The 15,694-nt window shown below is 52.4% G+C and overlaps 8 protein-coding genes across 8 annotated transcripts; 3 read left to right on the top strand and 5 right to left on the bottom strand.

The window, feature by feature from the left end:
• Positions 1 to 177: 177 nt before the first annotated feature.
• On the top strand, positions 178 to 676 carry MYCFIDRAFT_83583 (uncharacterized protein; the record flags this gene model as incomplete). The annotated part of the gene is made up of 2 exons (XM_007929398.1): positions 178 to 287; positions 352 to 676. 2 exons carry the CDS (start codon positions 178 to 180, stop codon positions 674 to 676), a joined length of 435 nt encoding a protein of 144 aa, XP_007927589.1.
• A 142-nt stretch (positions 677 to 818) lies between these two features.
• Positions 819 to 2,282, bottom strand: MYCFIDRAFT_138722 (uncharacterized protein; the record flags this gene model as incomplete). Its single annotated transcript, XM_007929397.1, has 2 exons — positions 819 to 1,822; positions 1,892 to 2,282. 2 exons carry the CDS (start codon positions 2,280 to 2,282, stop codon positions 819 to 821), a joined length of 1,395 nt encoding a protein of 464 aa, XP_007927588.1.
• A 303-nt stretch (positions 2,283 to 2,585) lies between these two features.
• Positions 2,586 to 3,739, bottom strand: MYCFIDRAFT_211559 (uncharacterized protein). The gene has a single exon (XM_007929396.1). It carries the CDS (start codon positions 3,269 to 3,271, stop codon positions 2,873 to 2,875), a length of 399 nt encoding a protein of 132 aa, XP_007927587.1. The 5' UTR covers positions 3,272 to 3,739; the 3' UTR covers positions 2,586 to 2,872.
• MYCFIDRAFT_208044 (uncharacterized protein) lies at positions 2,586 to 4,134 on the top strand (the record flags this gene model as incomplete). The annotated part of the gene is made up of 8 exons (XM_007929395.1): positions 2,586 to 3,326; positions 3,362 to 3,412; positions 3,456 to 3,693; positions 3,728 to 3,752; positions 3,796 to 3,858; positions 3,897 to 4,017; positions 4,044 to 4,060; positions 4,091 to 4,134. Exons 1-8 carry the CDS (start codon positions 3,289 to 3,291, stop codon positions 4,132 to 4,134), a joined length of 597 nt encoding a protein of 198 aa, XP_007927586.1. The 5' UTR covers positions 2,586 to 3,288.
• A 29-nt stretch (positions 4,135 to 4,163) lies between these two features.
• MYCFIDRAFT_65246 (uncharacterized protein) lies at positions 4,164 to 7,511 on the bottom strand (the record flags this gene model as incomplete). The annotated part of the gene is made up of 3 exons (XM_007928922.1): positions 4,164 to 4,724; positions 4,775 to 5,241; positions 7,469 to 7,511. The coding sequence occupies 3 exons, from the start codon at positions 7,509 to 7,511 to the stop codon at positions 4,164 to 4,166; spliced, it is 1,071 nt and encodes a 356-aa protein (XP_007927113.1).
• Positions 7,512 to 7,661: 150 nt separating this feature from the next.
• Positions 7,662 to 8,940, bottom strand: MYCFIDRAFT_83586 (uncharacterized protein; the record flags this gene model as incomplete). Its single annotated transcript, XM_007929394.1, has 2 exons — positions 7,662 to 7,685; positions 7,744 to 8,940. 2 exons carry the CDS (start codon positions 8,938 to 8,940, stop codon positions 7,662 to 7,664), a joined length of 1,221 nt encoding a protein of 406 aa, XP_007927585.1.
• A 1,119-nt stretch (positions 8,941 to 10,059) lies between these two features.
• Positions 10,060 to 12,932, bottom strand: MYCFIDRAFT_215597 (uncharacterized protein; the record flags this gene model as incomplete). The annotated part of the gene is made up of 1 exon (XM_007929393.1): positions 10,060 to 12,932. The coding sequence occupies one exon, from the start codon at positions 12,930 to 12,932 to the stop codon at positions 10,299 to 10,301; it is 2,634 nt and encodes an 877-aa protein (XP_007927584.1). The 3' UTR covers positions 10,060 to 10,298.
• Positions 12,933 to 13,516: 584 nt separating this feature from the next.
• MYCFIDRAFT_60333 (uncharacterized protein) lies at positions 13,517 to 15,211 on the top strand (the record flags this gene model as incomplete). Its single annotated transcript, XM_007928906.1, has 3 exons — positions 13,517 to 13,794; positions 13,847 to 14,533; positions 14,597 to 15,211. 3 exons carry the CDS (start codon positions 13,517 to 13,519, stop codon positions 14,718 to 14,720), a joined length of 1,089 nt encoding a protein of 362 aa, XP_007927097.1. The 3' UTR covers positions 14,721 to 15,211.
• Between the last annotated feature and the right edge of the window lie 483 nt (positions 15,212 to 15,694).

Raw genomic sequence — 15,694 nt, 5'->3', positions numbered from 1 at the left:
ATCAAACAGCGAAGCAGCTCGCAGTATACGCTGACCATCCGGGACGGGCTCAGTGTGTCCAGAACCTCTTCTCTCCATATTCGAGCAAGTATAAAGCAACAAGATACATGCAAGTCCGCTTCTTGAATCTTCTCATCATCAACCACAGCAGTACACTCCTTTCCCAATCCTCGCAACATGCATTGCAGCACACTCCTCAACATCGCGCTCACGCTGGCGTGCGCGCAAGCAACGCTCGACCCATGCACATCCAATTCAAAGGGCAAAAAGCCAAAGAACATACGTTGGTGAGCAAAAGCAAAATCCGCGACTCACCTTCAGAAGGCCAAACTTCCTCACATCTCTCGATAGCTCCGCTGCCAAGACCTCAAGCGGTATCCAAGCTGCCGAATGCGCATATAACACTCGCACCTCCGACCCACAGACCTTTGCAGTCTTCGAAATCGACCACAGCAAGGATGGCAACCATGGTGCTCCTTATGGAACTTGTTCGGCATACACTTGCACTGTTCCTACCAGTTTTGAATCTGATGGCGACTATTGGACTTTCTTCTGGGATGGTAGTGGTGATAGTTCTGGTGTGGGGGCTGGTTGTATCAGGGATCCGCAGACGGGAGAGTGTGGGTGTGAGAATAGTGATGGGGAGTTTATCGCTGGGAGCGATAGCTGTACTTGAGTCGTGATGGGAAAGGTGGCGTGGCGTGACGACGGTCGAGGAAACAAACTATTTTCATTACATTAGGCATATCACCGAATCCAAACAAGCATATCACAATCATCCATCCACCCACAGACCTACCCACCCTCATTCTTTCTCCCTATCCTTTACTCCCAGAATAATACTTGTCCCCCTGAACCGGACTAGCATAAGGATTCCCCCCATCAACCACCACCATCTTCGCCTTATGCACAACATAATTCCTCCCCTTCAACCCCCAAACCGCAAAACTCGGCAACTTCAACCCTCCCAAAATCCCCGCCCCTCCAAACTTCGTGATCGGACAAATCTGACTGTTCTTCGGCAAATCCGCATCAAACTCCTTCTGCTCCAAAGCCTCAAACTTCTCTCGATGATCAGAATCCGGATTCGCAGTCTTCCATCGATGCAGAAGCAAATCGTTCAGAAGATTCTGCATCACGACGGGAACGCCGTGGTAGACGTCCAGAACGTAATTTTTCGAATAACTCGCCACGTCACCCAAAGCATACACCCGTTCCCCAGCGACGTCGACACGTAAAGTTTTGTTGTTGGTGAGGATGTATCCGTTGCGAGATTTGATCGCTTCTGGAGCGAAATCTGAATTCGGTTCTACGCCGGTGCAATCGATGTATACATCTGTGATATGCGTGGTCCCGTCTTCAAACGTGATACGTGTGGCTCCCGTTTGATCGAACCAGGATTCATGACTTGTCACGCGGATGTTGTGTCTGACGACGACACCCAAACTTTTGAGCTGTTTCTCGGCTTTCTTGCAGATTTCGGGTTTTCCTAGGGCGGAGACTTCTTTGAGGAGAGTGGTGCCGCCGGAGAGGAGGGTGATCTTTTTTGGGTTGGAGGATTTTTGGCGGAAGGGGAAATGGCGTTTGTAGTTTAGGTAGGTTGCCAGTTGGCCGGCGACTTCGACGCCGGAACAGCCTCCGCCGCAGACGACGATGGATTTGGCGTGGTGGATCTGTTGGTGGATTCTGTTGAGGGCCGCTTCGGTTTCGAGGTATTGGCCGTGGAGGGAGAGGAGTTCGGAGCGGGCTGAGGTGCCGGTGCACATGATTAAGGCGTGGTAGGGGAGAGTTTGGATTTTGGGGAGGTCGGCCATTTTGCCCCCTGGTAGTTTGAAGCCGGAATTTTTGGGGGCGACGAGGTGGAGGCGCCTTTGGGCTTCGTAGTCGGTACATTCGATAGAGACTGTTCGAGATGTAGCGTCCATGGAGACGCATTTGCCTTGGATGATGGTAAAGTTCTTGGCGCGATCCTTATGAAAGCCTGGTTCGATCGGGAGGAATTGATCCTCTGATTTGACCAGTCCAGACTTGACAATGGCGCGTGGGGCACCAATATTCCAGTAGATATGAGTTGAAGGGCCAACTAGAATCAGGCGGTACGTCAAGCCTGCATCTTTGGTCTTGCTGAGCTGTTCGAGCGTTGTGTCGAGAAAGTGGTGAGCGCAAGACAGGCCACCAAATGATGCTCCCAGAATGATGATGTTGAGTGGCTCGGCAGCGAGACCAGTAGGCTCTTCTTTGGACCGGAAGCCCGCAAACTCTTCGTCTGTAGGCGAACGCATATGCCCAGCACTCATCGGATGTGAAATAATGGGTTTCTGTCTATTTGCAAAGCGGCCAGGAGACGAATGGACCGGTGAATGAACCTTGGGTTGTGCATTGCCAGTCCAGCTGTCGGTGTAGCCTGGCATGTCAGACATGGCGTACGTTTCTCTTTGGTCTTTCGTTTCGACAGGACGTGTATGTCATGCTCAGAGATGAGTGACATGCTTAGCAGACGACCCTTCATGGCGTTGGTCGTCATGCTCGTGCTGCGTGCAGAATGATGAACAAAGAAAAGCTGTGACAATGAGCTTACCGAATGTAGAGCCCGAACGGCTCTGATGAATGCCAAGGCACATTACATTCCACTGCATTGTCATACCGCGTTGGATAGACCCATCGCAGCGGATACTATTATAAGTGTGCTGAAGTCCCTTCCGTACTGCATGGATATCTAGAATCGAACAGAAATGCAGTGCTATCGCTAGCAGCAAGCCTCGTCGCAACCAAATAAGATGTTCCGTGTCGCTCCAATAGCGCCATGCTGAATCGCAAACATATGCTCGTATCCTTCGTGAGCCATATCAAGTTTTGTATATCTTAGTCGCAATCACCACCATCCTGGTGAAGAGCCGACATAGTCAGCGTCTTTCTTTTTCTCCATCATCCGTTCGATGTCGGCCTGGGTCATGACCTTTACGGGAGGCGTAGTCGCTGGCGTCGAACTCCCGCTTGACGCACTTTTCGCAGGCGATGTGCCTCTGGCGAACCCATGGAAAATGTTGCCAAGCACTGTTGAAGAGTTTGGAGAAGTCATTGGCTGTAGATGCGCATGCGACAGAGATCGCGGTGCCTGCGATCGTTGTGCTCGAGGCTCGTTGAGAGCGGATTGGACTGCGGCTGTCTGGGCTTTGGCTCGCTGCTCCTGTATATGTGCTAGTCGCTTTGCTGCCTCGGCTTGCTCACGCTCTTCAAAGTACTGCGCCTGCATAGAGTCGATTGGGAACATGACGGCGGTGGCGCGGAATGCGGAACTTGATGCGAAAATACTTCAGTGGTCGGTGGTGAAGGGTTGTAAGTGGGTGTTGCTTTGTTGGAGTCAGATCCAGTTCAGCCGGAGACGATTAGAAATGCGTGCCTCTTGTCCAACGTGGCACGCGAGTTTCTCCGCGAGCGCGAACTCCTTGAAACAGTGACGACACCCTCCTAGGTGCTCACTGCCCAGACCTGGCGGTCCCGATACCAAAACGAGGAGTTACGACGTCGCGAAAGGCGATGGTATACGTGCGGCGAAGCGGAGGGCGGAGAGCGGAGGGCGTCGGTTCTCTCCTCTCGCAGCGCAATCCCGTCAACCCGAATGTTCCTGGTTCGTGTACCTTTGTCTTTCCGATGAAAGAAGATGCGATTCGTCTTCGTTACAGGAACAAAGCAGTGAGGCGTAGGTGAGTTTTGCGCGGCTTGCCAGGAAAATTTGTCGGCGGACGTTTGGAGTGAATGAAGACTGCTAATAAAACATTAATAAACACGGTGAAGACGGTGATGAGAGTCGCGCAGTCCGGAATCGTGGAATTTCTGTTTTGGGTGGGGTGACATGGTGTGTTGCCTGTTGCTCCGATTCGCTGCCTCTTGATAAGCGAAGTCAGCGAAGTTATGCATGGAAGTTCGCGTGCCTGCTTCCGGCAGTTCTAGAAGCGCAACATCCGATAACACCCTCGTACATATCTTCACCGAAGCACATCGCACACTCCCGAAGTAGTGAGCATCAGATGATCAGATGCCAGTCATGGAAGGCAACCTCGTATCCGCATCTTTTAACAACGCATGCAAGGGGTGCGCCGGACACTCACGTTTTCCGCTTTTGGGGTATCATAAACGCAGCAAGTACATAGTACACACAATAGTCAGAGCTCCATCTCTTCCACCTCCATACCACAATCCACACACGTCTTCCTCGTCATCCCCGTCTCCGGGTCTTCCACAGCTCTTCCCCATTCATGTTCGTGCCTTGCAGGCCCAATGACATCTCCAAAGTCGCCGCCTCCACCACTTCTCGCTTTCTTATACGCTTCAACTCGCGTCCGCTTCTTCAGTTCATTAAGCTTGTTCCTGAATTTCTTCTCCTTCCGTTCCTTCGTCTCTTTAGCACGTCTTTCATACTCTGCATCGAGTCCCTCCGCACTACCCCATTTCTGATCACTGAAAGCATACTCTTCGACCTGACATCGAAGGTACAGCATCATATCGTGCCAAGTAGACTTATGCGGATTAGGCTTTGTGAGATGAGGTAGAAGATTCTCGTCTTTCAATTCGGGATCTGTGAGGAGGTAGTCCTCTTTCGCTTCGGATTTGGTCAAGAGCGAGTATTTCTCCGGATATTTGTCCTTGCAGGTATTGCAAACTTGGCACTTTAAAAGCTCGTCCCACTGGTAGTCAATCTCCAGACTGCCGCACTCTCGGCATTTCTTTCGATTCTCTGCGTCTAATGCAGAAAGACCGGGTTCGTATGGCCCACTCTCTGATCTCGTAGCTTTCTTTGCAGCTGCTTGTACTCCCACTCTTTCAAAGTCATATTCGCAGGCTTGCCATCCTCGTTGGGCGCATGCAGTGTCTTGTTGTGTGGATCGTCCTCCTGCGTCATGAAACCACCTTTGGTATCTGTCATCTTGCTGAAGTCGTATTCGACGAACTTCTGAAACTTCCTTGCCGCCCGGATGCCATCATCCTGGGCCGTGGCCAGACCATTGTTGCTTTTAGGTGCTTTGGCGGGGGAGTTGCGGGCGTCTCGACTGGTCGCAGGCACGTCTTTTGTTATGGAGGCATGGGTTCGCTTTTGACCGGCAACTGGGAAGGGAGCTGCTGCGGAAGGCCGTGAAGGACCTTTGCTACTCTGGACTGCTTCTTGCTGCGATCGAAGGGCTTTGGCTCGTAATCGGCTCTCTTCCATGCGCCGCACTTGTTCGGGCGTGATGGGGGACTTGGCTGAGGCTGCTGCTGTAGATCGCGGCGGCGTCGACAGCCGCTCATTGTTAGCCATCTTGTATATGTGATCTGTATGAGGCTGTCGGTGAAAGCGAGTTAGCCTTGTGGCGATGTCAGAGTTGAAGCGAAGCGTGAGCATGAGGCGACAAGGCTGAATGACGGAGGTTCACGCTAGCATCGGCGCTAAGATCTGGTCCCGAGCCGTCGGGCCGGCTGTTTTGTTCAGATACACCCCCATCAGTCTTTTTCACATCAGAACGCATTCAGCTCAGCCTCTCAGCGATCACTCAATTTCATTGACGGCAAACAGAGCCTATACTTGATGACGAAGACAAGGCATCCAATAGCCAAGACGTGCTTCTTAGAGGAGACGCCGCCAAGGCCGAACACACACCACCACCTGGGGAGAACCGACGAGAGGAATCTCAGCATGTCCGTAGCACGAGATCGTCGTCCCATCAAGCGTCCATGCTGTATTTAGATCAAGGGGAATTCCCGGCAGCATTCCGGAGCAGAGATCACCAAGACGCGACTCGCAAAACACCGTACCCAGACCGTCTGAAAGCAAACTTGTGCTTGGAGAACCTGCAAGTGAATCGTGCAAATTTTGCGGGAGATGTTAGTCTCAGATTATATCAAATGGCTGCACTTCTTCATCTGTCGGTCTAACCGCCTATATGGTAGCCCGTACGTTTGCTGTATAGAAGGAAAGATGCGAGAGGAGGATCCAAGGTCTCTGGGGGAACACACTGTAGGCCTCGAGCTGGAGCGCTTGCTCTCGTTTGGTCTTTTCGACTGAGAATTGTGGAAACCGCCTTCGTTTTCGTTGTGGACCTGAAGTAATTGTGACATGCAGTCATGTTGCTTTCTCGATAGCACGGGGTACAGCATCGGGTCTTTGGTGTACCAAGTTGATCAACGGCGTGAAGAGCATTCTTCGAGTACCGTCATCGCCAACCACACTTCCTTCTTTAACCCATTTAACGAGGTCTTTCCAATAGGCCCATTCCCATCCTTCGCATTTGTCTGGCTCTAAAGTCTGCGGCTCAGCAGCGGAGTTCTTCCGTACACAGGTAACGAACATTGTGATGTAGTGCTTGTTTTCTGATAACATGACATCGTTTGTGGCAGTCAGGAACTCAATGCTCGTAACTTCCAGACCAGTTTCCTCGAGCACTTCGCGAGCGGCACATTCCTCTGGACTTTCGCCAAATTCGAGGTGACCGCCAGGAAGAGCGTAGGTTCCAGCACCATGAGAGCCGATTCTCCTGCCTATGAGAAAGCACGGATTTGATGCGGTGCTTTGAGAGGGATCAAGAACGAAGGCTCCGACCCCCACTCGGACGTTTGGAGTGCCTTCCGTCATCCTGTGCTGGAGTTGTTGATGATCAAGTCATGTTTCTGCTGTGAGATTAGAAGCAATTCTGATTCTGAGGCTGGGCGGCTGTCTTGGCGCCCAAAACCGAGCTCAGGCCGAGCTGTTGTCCTCACCTCCCTCTCCATTCTCCATCGCGTCCAACGTCCATAGCAAAGCCGACGCTTCGAGGACGCAAGGAAAGACTTCGAAATGTTGTCCGCTGTTGAGCTATGTGCCGTGATCCCATCAACCGCGACCTACGACCGAGCATCACAGCGATTGTCGGAAACACAAGGCTGACGAGCCTACTTTCAGGAAGCAGTTCAAGAGGTCGTCGATCATGCTTGCCCCGTGAGATGTTCCCAGCTCGCTTGGGCAATTCCCCCATGAAGAACAGCGCAACATGGTCACGGATGAACTACATGAAAACATATGGAAGGAGGCACCACGGCGCGTGGAGGTGGAATATTATGAAAAGCTCTGAAACCCAGCCTTGGTATTATAATGCTACAATGCTACGGGCTCAAGTACGTTGAGGACAAAAATTGAAGAACAGCATCCTGCAACGCCGGCCTTGACGCCAGAATCTCGTTCGCCAAATCCTTCATAGTTTGCCCGTCCTCATTGAGACGAGCGTACGTATCCCAACCGCAATCCTTCATAGTCGCCAATACCGCCACCACATTCTGCGGCTCGGCATACCCTGGCTTCGCCAACCAACGCTCATTCAATAGCCAAAGCGGTGGTGCAGAGAATCTCTGGCCAGCTCCCGCCGCTTGCCGTACAAAGAGACCACCATTCTTGGCCAGATACCGGATCATCTTGACATTTCGAGCTCCGATGGCTAGATGCATCGGTGTCACGCCATACACGATCTTTCCTGGCTTTGAGCTATTGCAGATGCACTGCCCATTGACATTGGCACCTCCACGCTCAACGAGAAACTTTGCGATTTCCAGCTCGTTGAAGAGAGCTGCAAGGTGCAACGCAGGTGGTCCGACATGATCACCGTTGTCAATTCGAGAAGCAACGTCCTTCTGGTTGCCGGTGATGATTGCCTGTTTCATGCGCCATGACAGCTCTTGGCCTGGATTAGTGGTCAAGTTCAGCTCTGTGAGCAAGGTGTCACGAGACTTCATATTGACAACTGGAGTCCTGGGCGGCGTCGGCGGAAGCTGGGTCGTTTTGCTGCCCTGCTGCTTGCCTGGTGTCATTGGCACTGGCTTCATTGACTGCACTGGAACGGCCTTGACTCTGGCCATCAACCAGACTGGCAGAAGTTGGCTTCCCGGCGATGGCTGTGCAACGAGCTGATTGCCACGGGCAGGACTTTTGTCCAAAGTTTTGAGGGCACTATAAATTTGCTGCAATGCGTCTCTCGTCTGGTCCGGAATCAACCTTCTCAAAGCCCTGGCGCTCTCGGATTGCTTTTGGTAGTCAAAGATCAAAGCTCGCAACGCCATGGTCTGGTGGAGCCAATTGTGCGTTGCTGCAAGCTTTCGCTCTCTCGTCTGATAAGCGGAGTCACAAGCAGCGATGGCTTCCGGAAGATTATCGAGCCCGATCCATATCTGCGCGAGCAGGTGCTGTACATGCGCAATCTGGAGAAGCTCTTCTTCATTGGCCAACGCAGAGGTGTGGCGAAGGAATGCCGTCAAGGCAGACCTGGCTTGTTCGATGTCTTCGACGTACGCACTGGAGATTGCTAGGGCGTAATGGAGCTTCGAAGTCTCGAATCTGCCTCTTCGATCAGGAGTCATCTTGTCCAGTCCAGTCTTCGCGCTGAGCAGATCCCGCCTTGCATCTTTGTAATTCTTGGCATCGAAGGCCTGGAGACCTTGCTCCAATGAGCTTTGGGCCACGACTTCATTCAAGTCTCGACCTCCTGCTCTGTCGCCTTCGGCGAATCCTTTTTTGTAGCCTTGCCGGTACTGGTCTTCGCTATTCTTCCGTTCCTTGGCGAGCGCGTCTTGTAGGGCCTTGATGCTCTGCTCATTAGATCGGATCATCTTGCGTTGATCCAGGATGGTCTTCTGCTGCTGGTCGATTGTCTGCTGTCGCTCCTCTGCAATCCGGCTTGCGGCACGTCTAGCGCTCCTCTCCTGCTCCAGCTCTCGAAGGCGCTTCTCGAGATCATCGTCTTTATGCAGCAAATCTATATTGTGGTTGTTGATGATTTGCTGGATTCGCTCAGTATGGCGAGCCTTGATGCCGGTCAAGTCATCGATGATTGCATCGATGTTTCGTGCTAGCCGGTCCTGACGCTGATAGTGTAGGTACTCATACGCCTCTTCCAGGTGCTGATTGCAATTTGCAATAATGTTATCGATTGCACCCGCCATTGCAAATGGCAAAGAGGTAAGGAAATGAACTCGAACAAGAGTGGGTCTTCTTGGGACTGGTTGCTTTGTGGTACCTGGTATGAAACTTGTCTCTGAAGAAACAAGAGGGCTGGGAGGTGAGATGAAACGTCTCTTATACAAAGTCAATGTTACTCAAGACAAGACCTAATCATGGAATCTTCGAACATGTGAACTATGGCGGCCTCTACTGAGGGCTGGCGGCCACTGCAATACGCAATGTTTGGCCCCAGGCCTCACAGTCCGAGCTTGGTATAGCGCACATCACCATCTGCAGCTCTGCAGCTGGCGGCTCCAGCACCGCCACGCTTCTGCCTTCTTGCCTACTTTTCTTCCACACACATTATTGTCGCGTGATGGCCTGCTACTGTCATCATCTGCACAACTAAAAACGCCGTCCAGAACGCCTAGAAACCTTTTACACTCATCGCCAGATTTCAGCCGCACCGAACAAGCGAAGCCGAGTATACCTCGACATTGAGCGGGATCAAGGCTCTTAACACCGCGGAACCGCCAACGCTGATTACACAGGCACCTGTTGATCTCATGAGTGCCGAGCTGTCATGTTGCAGTGGCTCGTGAGTACTGCGATACCAACGACTTCAGGTCTCAGCGGCCAACGCTTCACGGCTGTAGCATGCGAGATGCGTCTATGAGACGTAACCTTTGCAGACGACGTTGCATCGAGGGACACAATGAAGCATTCAGGAATCCAATTCATCCCGAATCCGGACTCGATCCCAATGTGACACCGACTGGGCCCTCAAAAGGCTTGCAAGGTTCCAAGATTCTGCAAACCACACCTGCACCGTGTGCACAAGAGCTGCTCAGCCTGAAGATTGTGCTCATTTTGGCAGAATCGTTACGCCTGGCGGTGCACGCAATGGGGGACTCCAGGCTGCTGACACCTGTCATGTCCTGGAGCAACAGCTGAGAAGAGAAAAGTGCTCCGAACATGTCCGACTTTATATTGATGACGAAGCCTTCTGGAGAGGCCGCCAATTCGTACATGGCTCTTGCAGAGCCGTTGAGACACTGGGAGACGGTTAGCGCGCTGATGTCCTAAGAAAGTGTCCAGCACCGATCGCTGCACATAATCTTGCGTCTTCAACATCTTTTTGATGTTGCTATGTGCATGCCTCGCGGCATCTAAGTGACAAGAGGCGAACCCAACGCCATGCGTCTGGTCGCACTTTCCCGCTCCCGAAACAACACCAACGCCACGCTCGAAACTCATCAATATGTTCAGATCCAATTCCTGGCCGTAGCCATTTCGAATGCAATGCAAAAAAGAAGGATCGCTCAATGCCCATGCCCTATGCAAGCCCAACCGCCAATGTTTACATCACCGAACAATCTCTATCATCTTGACCTGTTTTTCGACGCTTCTCTTTCGCAGCCTGCTTTCTTTTCTTCGACATGGAATGAGTCTTAGCGTGTGCAGGTTGGAGACTCGTCTGGTTTAAGGTGCCCATGGCCGCCTTCTCCACATCCTGAGAGTGGTCTCGAGTGTGGGCCTCGCTATGCCGTGGTGTAATACCACCTGGGTCTTCGTCTTTCGTGTCTGTGACCTCAAGAACGGTGGCCGTGGCTTGTGGTTCGTCTGCTGGCATCTCGAAGGCTCCATTGTTGTCATTGCGACTGATCTTCTGCGTCAACTTGGACATGTTCAGATTCAAGCTGAATCTGCTGTTATTGGCGCTATCCAGGCCTGTGCTCGTAGGACGACTCTTCGAATTACCTCCCTTTGACTGCCGGCTACCGCGCCGAGACCCTGAAAGTTTATTGGCGACTGCCAAAAAGCTGTTGCCATTCTTTTCGAGGGCATTAGGTTGCTCTTCAGCCGGAGTCGAAGGCACGGAACCTGTTGGGTCTGTGCGAATGCTCCCGAAAACGCTTGCATCATCGAAAGTGATGCTTCGACGTCGATCATCTATACTACAACGACCACGCGGCCCATCGACGGTTGTGCTGATCTCGAGACTCGGTCTGCCAGATCCAGGCTCCCAGTCTACAGTATCAGACCCTATTTGATTACCTTCAGACAGTGCCTGAGACGGCACTTTCTCGAGCGTGTTCTCAGAGCCAAGTCCAGAATCCAAGTATGGCTTCTCTTCGAGCGGGAGCAAGTCAGACTGCGATCTTGAAGTAGCTTCCTCGTAGCTGGGCAAGTTGTGTATGGAGTGCCCATCGTCGCCAATTGGCTGCACCTGGTAGAACAAGAGATAAGGAGTCTCTTGCCTCAGTGCCTCGTGTATGTCAACATCAGTGACTCGCTGCGAGCTGAGGTCGTCAAAGCGCATCCACGGGTCTTCAACGTCCTCGCTGTCGGTCAAGCTACCTCTGCGACTACTTTCATGGCTCTCAGATACTGCGTTGGCCGCGGTACCGCGAGACAGGCAGACGTAGTGGCCACTGTTAACGGACATGCCGCGATGGCAGACGACGGATTGCAACAAAAGCCGGAAGTTGCCAACCAAAGGCCCTCCTTCATCCATGTTTTCATCGCTGACGAAGTTTGGCACTGCAATTTCGAGTGGAATGTCGACGTAGGTGTCGCGTCGCTGGGCCTGGCCAGTATTGGTGTAGGAATACCGCTTCAGACATATGCCGAGAACGGGCCGCTTCTTGGAGAAATGGGCAGCCACTTGTGCATCGCTGGTGGGCATGTGGTCTGTATACCATGGCAATAGCTTGAAGAATTGCCATGCAGGCATCAAGACTTCAGTCCTAGTGCTCATCTTCCTTTCTTTCACTTCCTGGGGAGCCCCATGATCCTCATTGTTCTTCTCAGGATCCCAGCCCTCCAAGACTTCGACTTTGCGTTGGCTGAAGATGCTATCGCCGCGCCTTCTGCCGGCAGTTGGCCTTAACCTCTCAATAGGGTCCCTGCTATACGAGGGGGTGATTGGTGTCGACATTTCAGAAATCGGCGTCTGCACGATCGGGGTGCCTGTTGTGCTCGGTGCGATCTCTGCCACTTCTACATGAAGTCCGGACTCCTTCTTCACCTTTGCCAGGTCTTCCACTGAATGCAGCTCAGCCGACTTCAAGGTGTTTCGCCGTTGGTTCTCGAGGTGTCGCTTCACTTCGATCCGGTTGTTGAAGTAGTGCTCTAGGCAGTCTTCAAGCGTGATGACGCTACTTCCTTCGACTGGCTCGTCGAGAATCGCAACTTCAAGCAATCGCTCATTGATAAACTTGTGGTCATCCTGTGGCTCCTCCTTTCCCGTGTGGTAAAGGTCCATTTTCAAGGTCAAAAGAGGAAGCCCCAGCTGCCCAGTGATGAAGGTGAAGGCTTCGGAGGGGTCCTGCTGCTTAAGCCGGATAGCATCTGGCCATCCACATTCAGCCAGCGCATTTTGTATGTGCTTTGTGATGTCCACTGTGATCAGTCTTCCCGTTCGTAGCATGTTTACCCACAGCCTTAGCAGACCCGCAAGCTTCTTTCTGGGTACGTCCTCAAAGTTATCATAAAGCATAGCCTCGAAACTATCGAGACGTGCAAACATAGCAAAGAGGAGTGCGTCCAGATAGCAGGTCACAGAGTCTCGATTGACTGCGCCGACTAGCTTCGTGGTAGGCTGATATGGCTTCACAATGCCCTCATAAGTTTCTTGCAAGAGCATCAATAGCCGGAATGCCTGTTCTCCACCTGCTCCACCGTGTGTTATTCTCAAGGCATATTTTGCGTTCGACTCGACCATAGTATTGATGCCATAGCTTCGCAGCCGCTCCAGGACGCCCTTGATCTGCCTCTCCTCGTCCTTGTCGGGTTTCGCTTTCGGGTCGTCCTCAATGGTGAATATGCTACCAAAGTGTTCTGGGCGGTGAACATGTTTGGCGGGAGACGAGTCGCTTTTCCGTTGCTGTAAGTGCTCCATTAGTCTTCTGAGACAGCAGTACAGAGAAGCAACTTTGGCAAAGAACGACCAGCTTGACTTTCTTCCGAGGCGATCTACTGCATCGGCCATGAATGTATGAGGCAAGGCTGTTCAGCGACGGGCCTCGTTTGGCCTGGCGGCGATTCTCCTTGCCCATGGCGGAGGTGCGCAGATGCGGCTGCTGCTCGGCCTGTTCACCCGTCGGCGGCATTGGTGGTGTTTGCTTGTTTCTGCAGTCGCAGAGTGCACCAAAGCATGAAGACTCCTCCCAAATAGACATGGACATAGTGAATGCTCAGAGAAGACAGCAGGGAATAAGGGAGAGTAGTGCATACTTTGGAGAGGGATGAGTTTCGCGGGTTCTTCTTGTCGCGTCGGCTGAGGAATCGATGGACGCCGCTCATGCTGGACATGGATCGATTCGCCTCAGTCGCGATAGCTCCATGAAGGAGTGTCGACGGACGGTAGGCGCAACTGAGATTCGGGAGGTTGTTTGTATGGAGATGGAGGTGCCTGTTCCTTTGCCGTGCCTGAGGCTGAAGATACAGGTGGGGTCCTTGTTAGAAGCCAGGTCTTAATCATCTCTTACTCAGCGGGGCTCTTCCGGCGGCCGCGTGCCAAATCGAATCTTGAGAAAGTGTGCATGAGCATTGCGCGCTCATCCATACCGCATGATGGCATTGCAGGAGGTCACAGCCTCCCTCTTAAGGCGATTGCAGCTATCAGAAAGACCTGTGCGCCAAGTCTGGACATCACAATGCCGTCGTTACGCATCGACTGAAACCTCAGGAGCATCCACAGAACAGACTGCCAGCAAGGCCGATAGCGAGATCCAGGAACTGGAGCACACCGAGTTTCTAGGCGCAGGCATCGAGAATGCTTACGAGAGACTGCGCGAATATGATCCTGTTGGCAGGTCGCGGCGGCGGAGAGCACAGTTGCCAGCTAGCAGGTAATGGCACTCGCTTGATGCTGCTGTACATTGGATGCTGACTCTTTTCCAGATACCAATTCCGGCCTCCTCGATACTACCGCGGACCATTCCATCCCCATCAGCCTCCGCCTCCATCAGATCCAGCCTCACGCGAGTTTCGCCCTGGTCCGTTTTCGCTCCCGCGCCTCGAGCAGACTTATCATGAAACCTTTGCGCCAGATCTCATGACATTGGCTTACCAACATTTCCCGCCTGGCACAGAACCACACAAGAAAGGTCAGCGCCTGAGACAGTGGGTTGGAGACTCTCCATATTTCAAGAACAGGCCCTTGCGTGGACCGCGAGGTGGTGATGTTCTGCGACTGCTGCGCAAACCCATCACCTTTCGCAACGTGCCTAAGCTGGAGCGCATCACAGTACACACCATGGTCAAGGGCGCAATAGAGGACAGCGCGCATTTACACGTCGCTGGTATGGTTTTACAGGCCATCACCAACCGACGTGTCACAGTGCATCAGACCGCGAAGAGCGTCGCTGCGTTTGGCATAAAAGCAGGACAGCATTTGTCTGTCACTGCTGATTTGCGTGGTGAGACCATGTACCACTTCCTCAGCAAGCTTGTCGATGTTGTCATGCCTAAAATCAAGGACTGGAAGGGCGTCAAGGGCAGCTCGGGAGACAGCAGCGGAAACATCGCATTTGGTCTGAACGGCGAGGACGTTGCGTTGTTCCCCGAGATCGAAGTCAACTATGACATGTGAGTTGATTTCAGAAAGAAGTGTGGTCGTTGTTAGAGAGACATTGACCTTATCCACTACAGGTACCCGCCCAAGATGATTCCTGGACTACATGTGTTTGTTCATACCACAGCTCGAGAAGACCGAGATGCACGCATGCTTTTGTCTGCTTGCGGCATACCGTTCTACGGCAAGCTCATCAACTAGAATGTAGTCTTGCATGCACTTGCGCATGTATTGTACGACAAGTATAGCAACCGAAAATCCCCCACGCCTCTCTCGCTGGACCTGGAGCTCTCAGAGCTTGTCAAAGAAAAGCCGAACTAGTGCCACATGGTCGCCTCCAACACAAGCGACCAACTCCATACGGCCTGCAGAATGACTGCATCGCATTCTCTTTCCATCTGCGCATTATTCGAACAGCCGCCGCATGCGATGAATGGCTGCCTAGAGGAAGGTGTTAAGTCGGGATCGGTGTTATGCGCAGCGCCGCAGCCGACGGTGCCCGGCCATGGAGTTTCCGGACGGTGAGGCAAAATCCACTACGGCCGCCTCGCTGATGAGCAACGCAGCTCGTGCGAATGTACCTTTTCAAGGATTATTCGGACTTACTAGCGTCTCGACCGGCCTGCAATACGTGCAGGATCAGATTAGATCGCATAGTACAAATAGGCAGAAGTCCCACGCTTGACGTAGAAGCTTTGTGGCAGACCTCAAAGAGCAATCATATCAATTTTTGAGGCACCTATTTATCAAGTCAGTTGAAACAACCACGAGCAGTTTAAGACAATTGAACATGGCTACATACCAGCTCACCGTCCACCAACTTCTCGAGCGTCTCGCCAAAGACGACGACACCGCTACGTCGCACACTTGCAAGACTCCCAAACGTCGAGACAGTGCTTGGAGCAGATCGTCTTCGGTCTCTTCGGCCACGTCTGAGTACGATGCTTTCGAGATGGACTTCACCGACTACAATTACCATGGCAAGCACGAGGCTTTGAGCCAAATTACAAGCAAGAACAAGAAGGCGAGGTAGATGAAAAAGCGGGCAGGACGTGAATACAAGACAACAATGAGACAAACGTACTTCGCTTTGTCAATATGTAACTCCACTCCGAAGAGCACCTCGAGCAGGCACTTCGCTACTACTATCGAGACGAGGGCTAGACGCTCGAGAT

Source organism: Pseudocercospora fijiensis (genome assembly GCF_000340215.1).
Source record: "Pseudocercospora fijiensis CIRAD86 unplaced genomic scaffold MYCFIscaffold_5, whole genome shotgun sequence".
In the NCBI taxonomy this organism is placed as follows: Eukaryota; Fungi; Ascomycota; class Dothideomycetes; order Mycosphaerellales; family Mycosphaerellaceae; genus Pseudocercospora; species Pseudocercospora fijiensis.
This window is presented reverse-complemented; position numbering and strand designations above follow the sequence as displayed.

What these genes read in the sequence shown, in the direction of transcription:
- MYCFIDRAFT_211559 (XM_007929396.1), bottom strand. Translation starts at nt 3,271, where the DNA reads ATGTTCCCAATCGACTCTATGCAGGCGCAGTACTTTGAAGAGCGTGAG.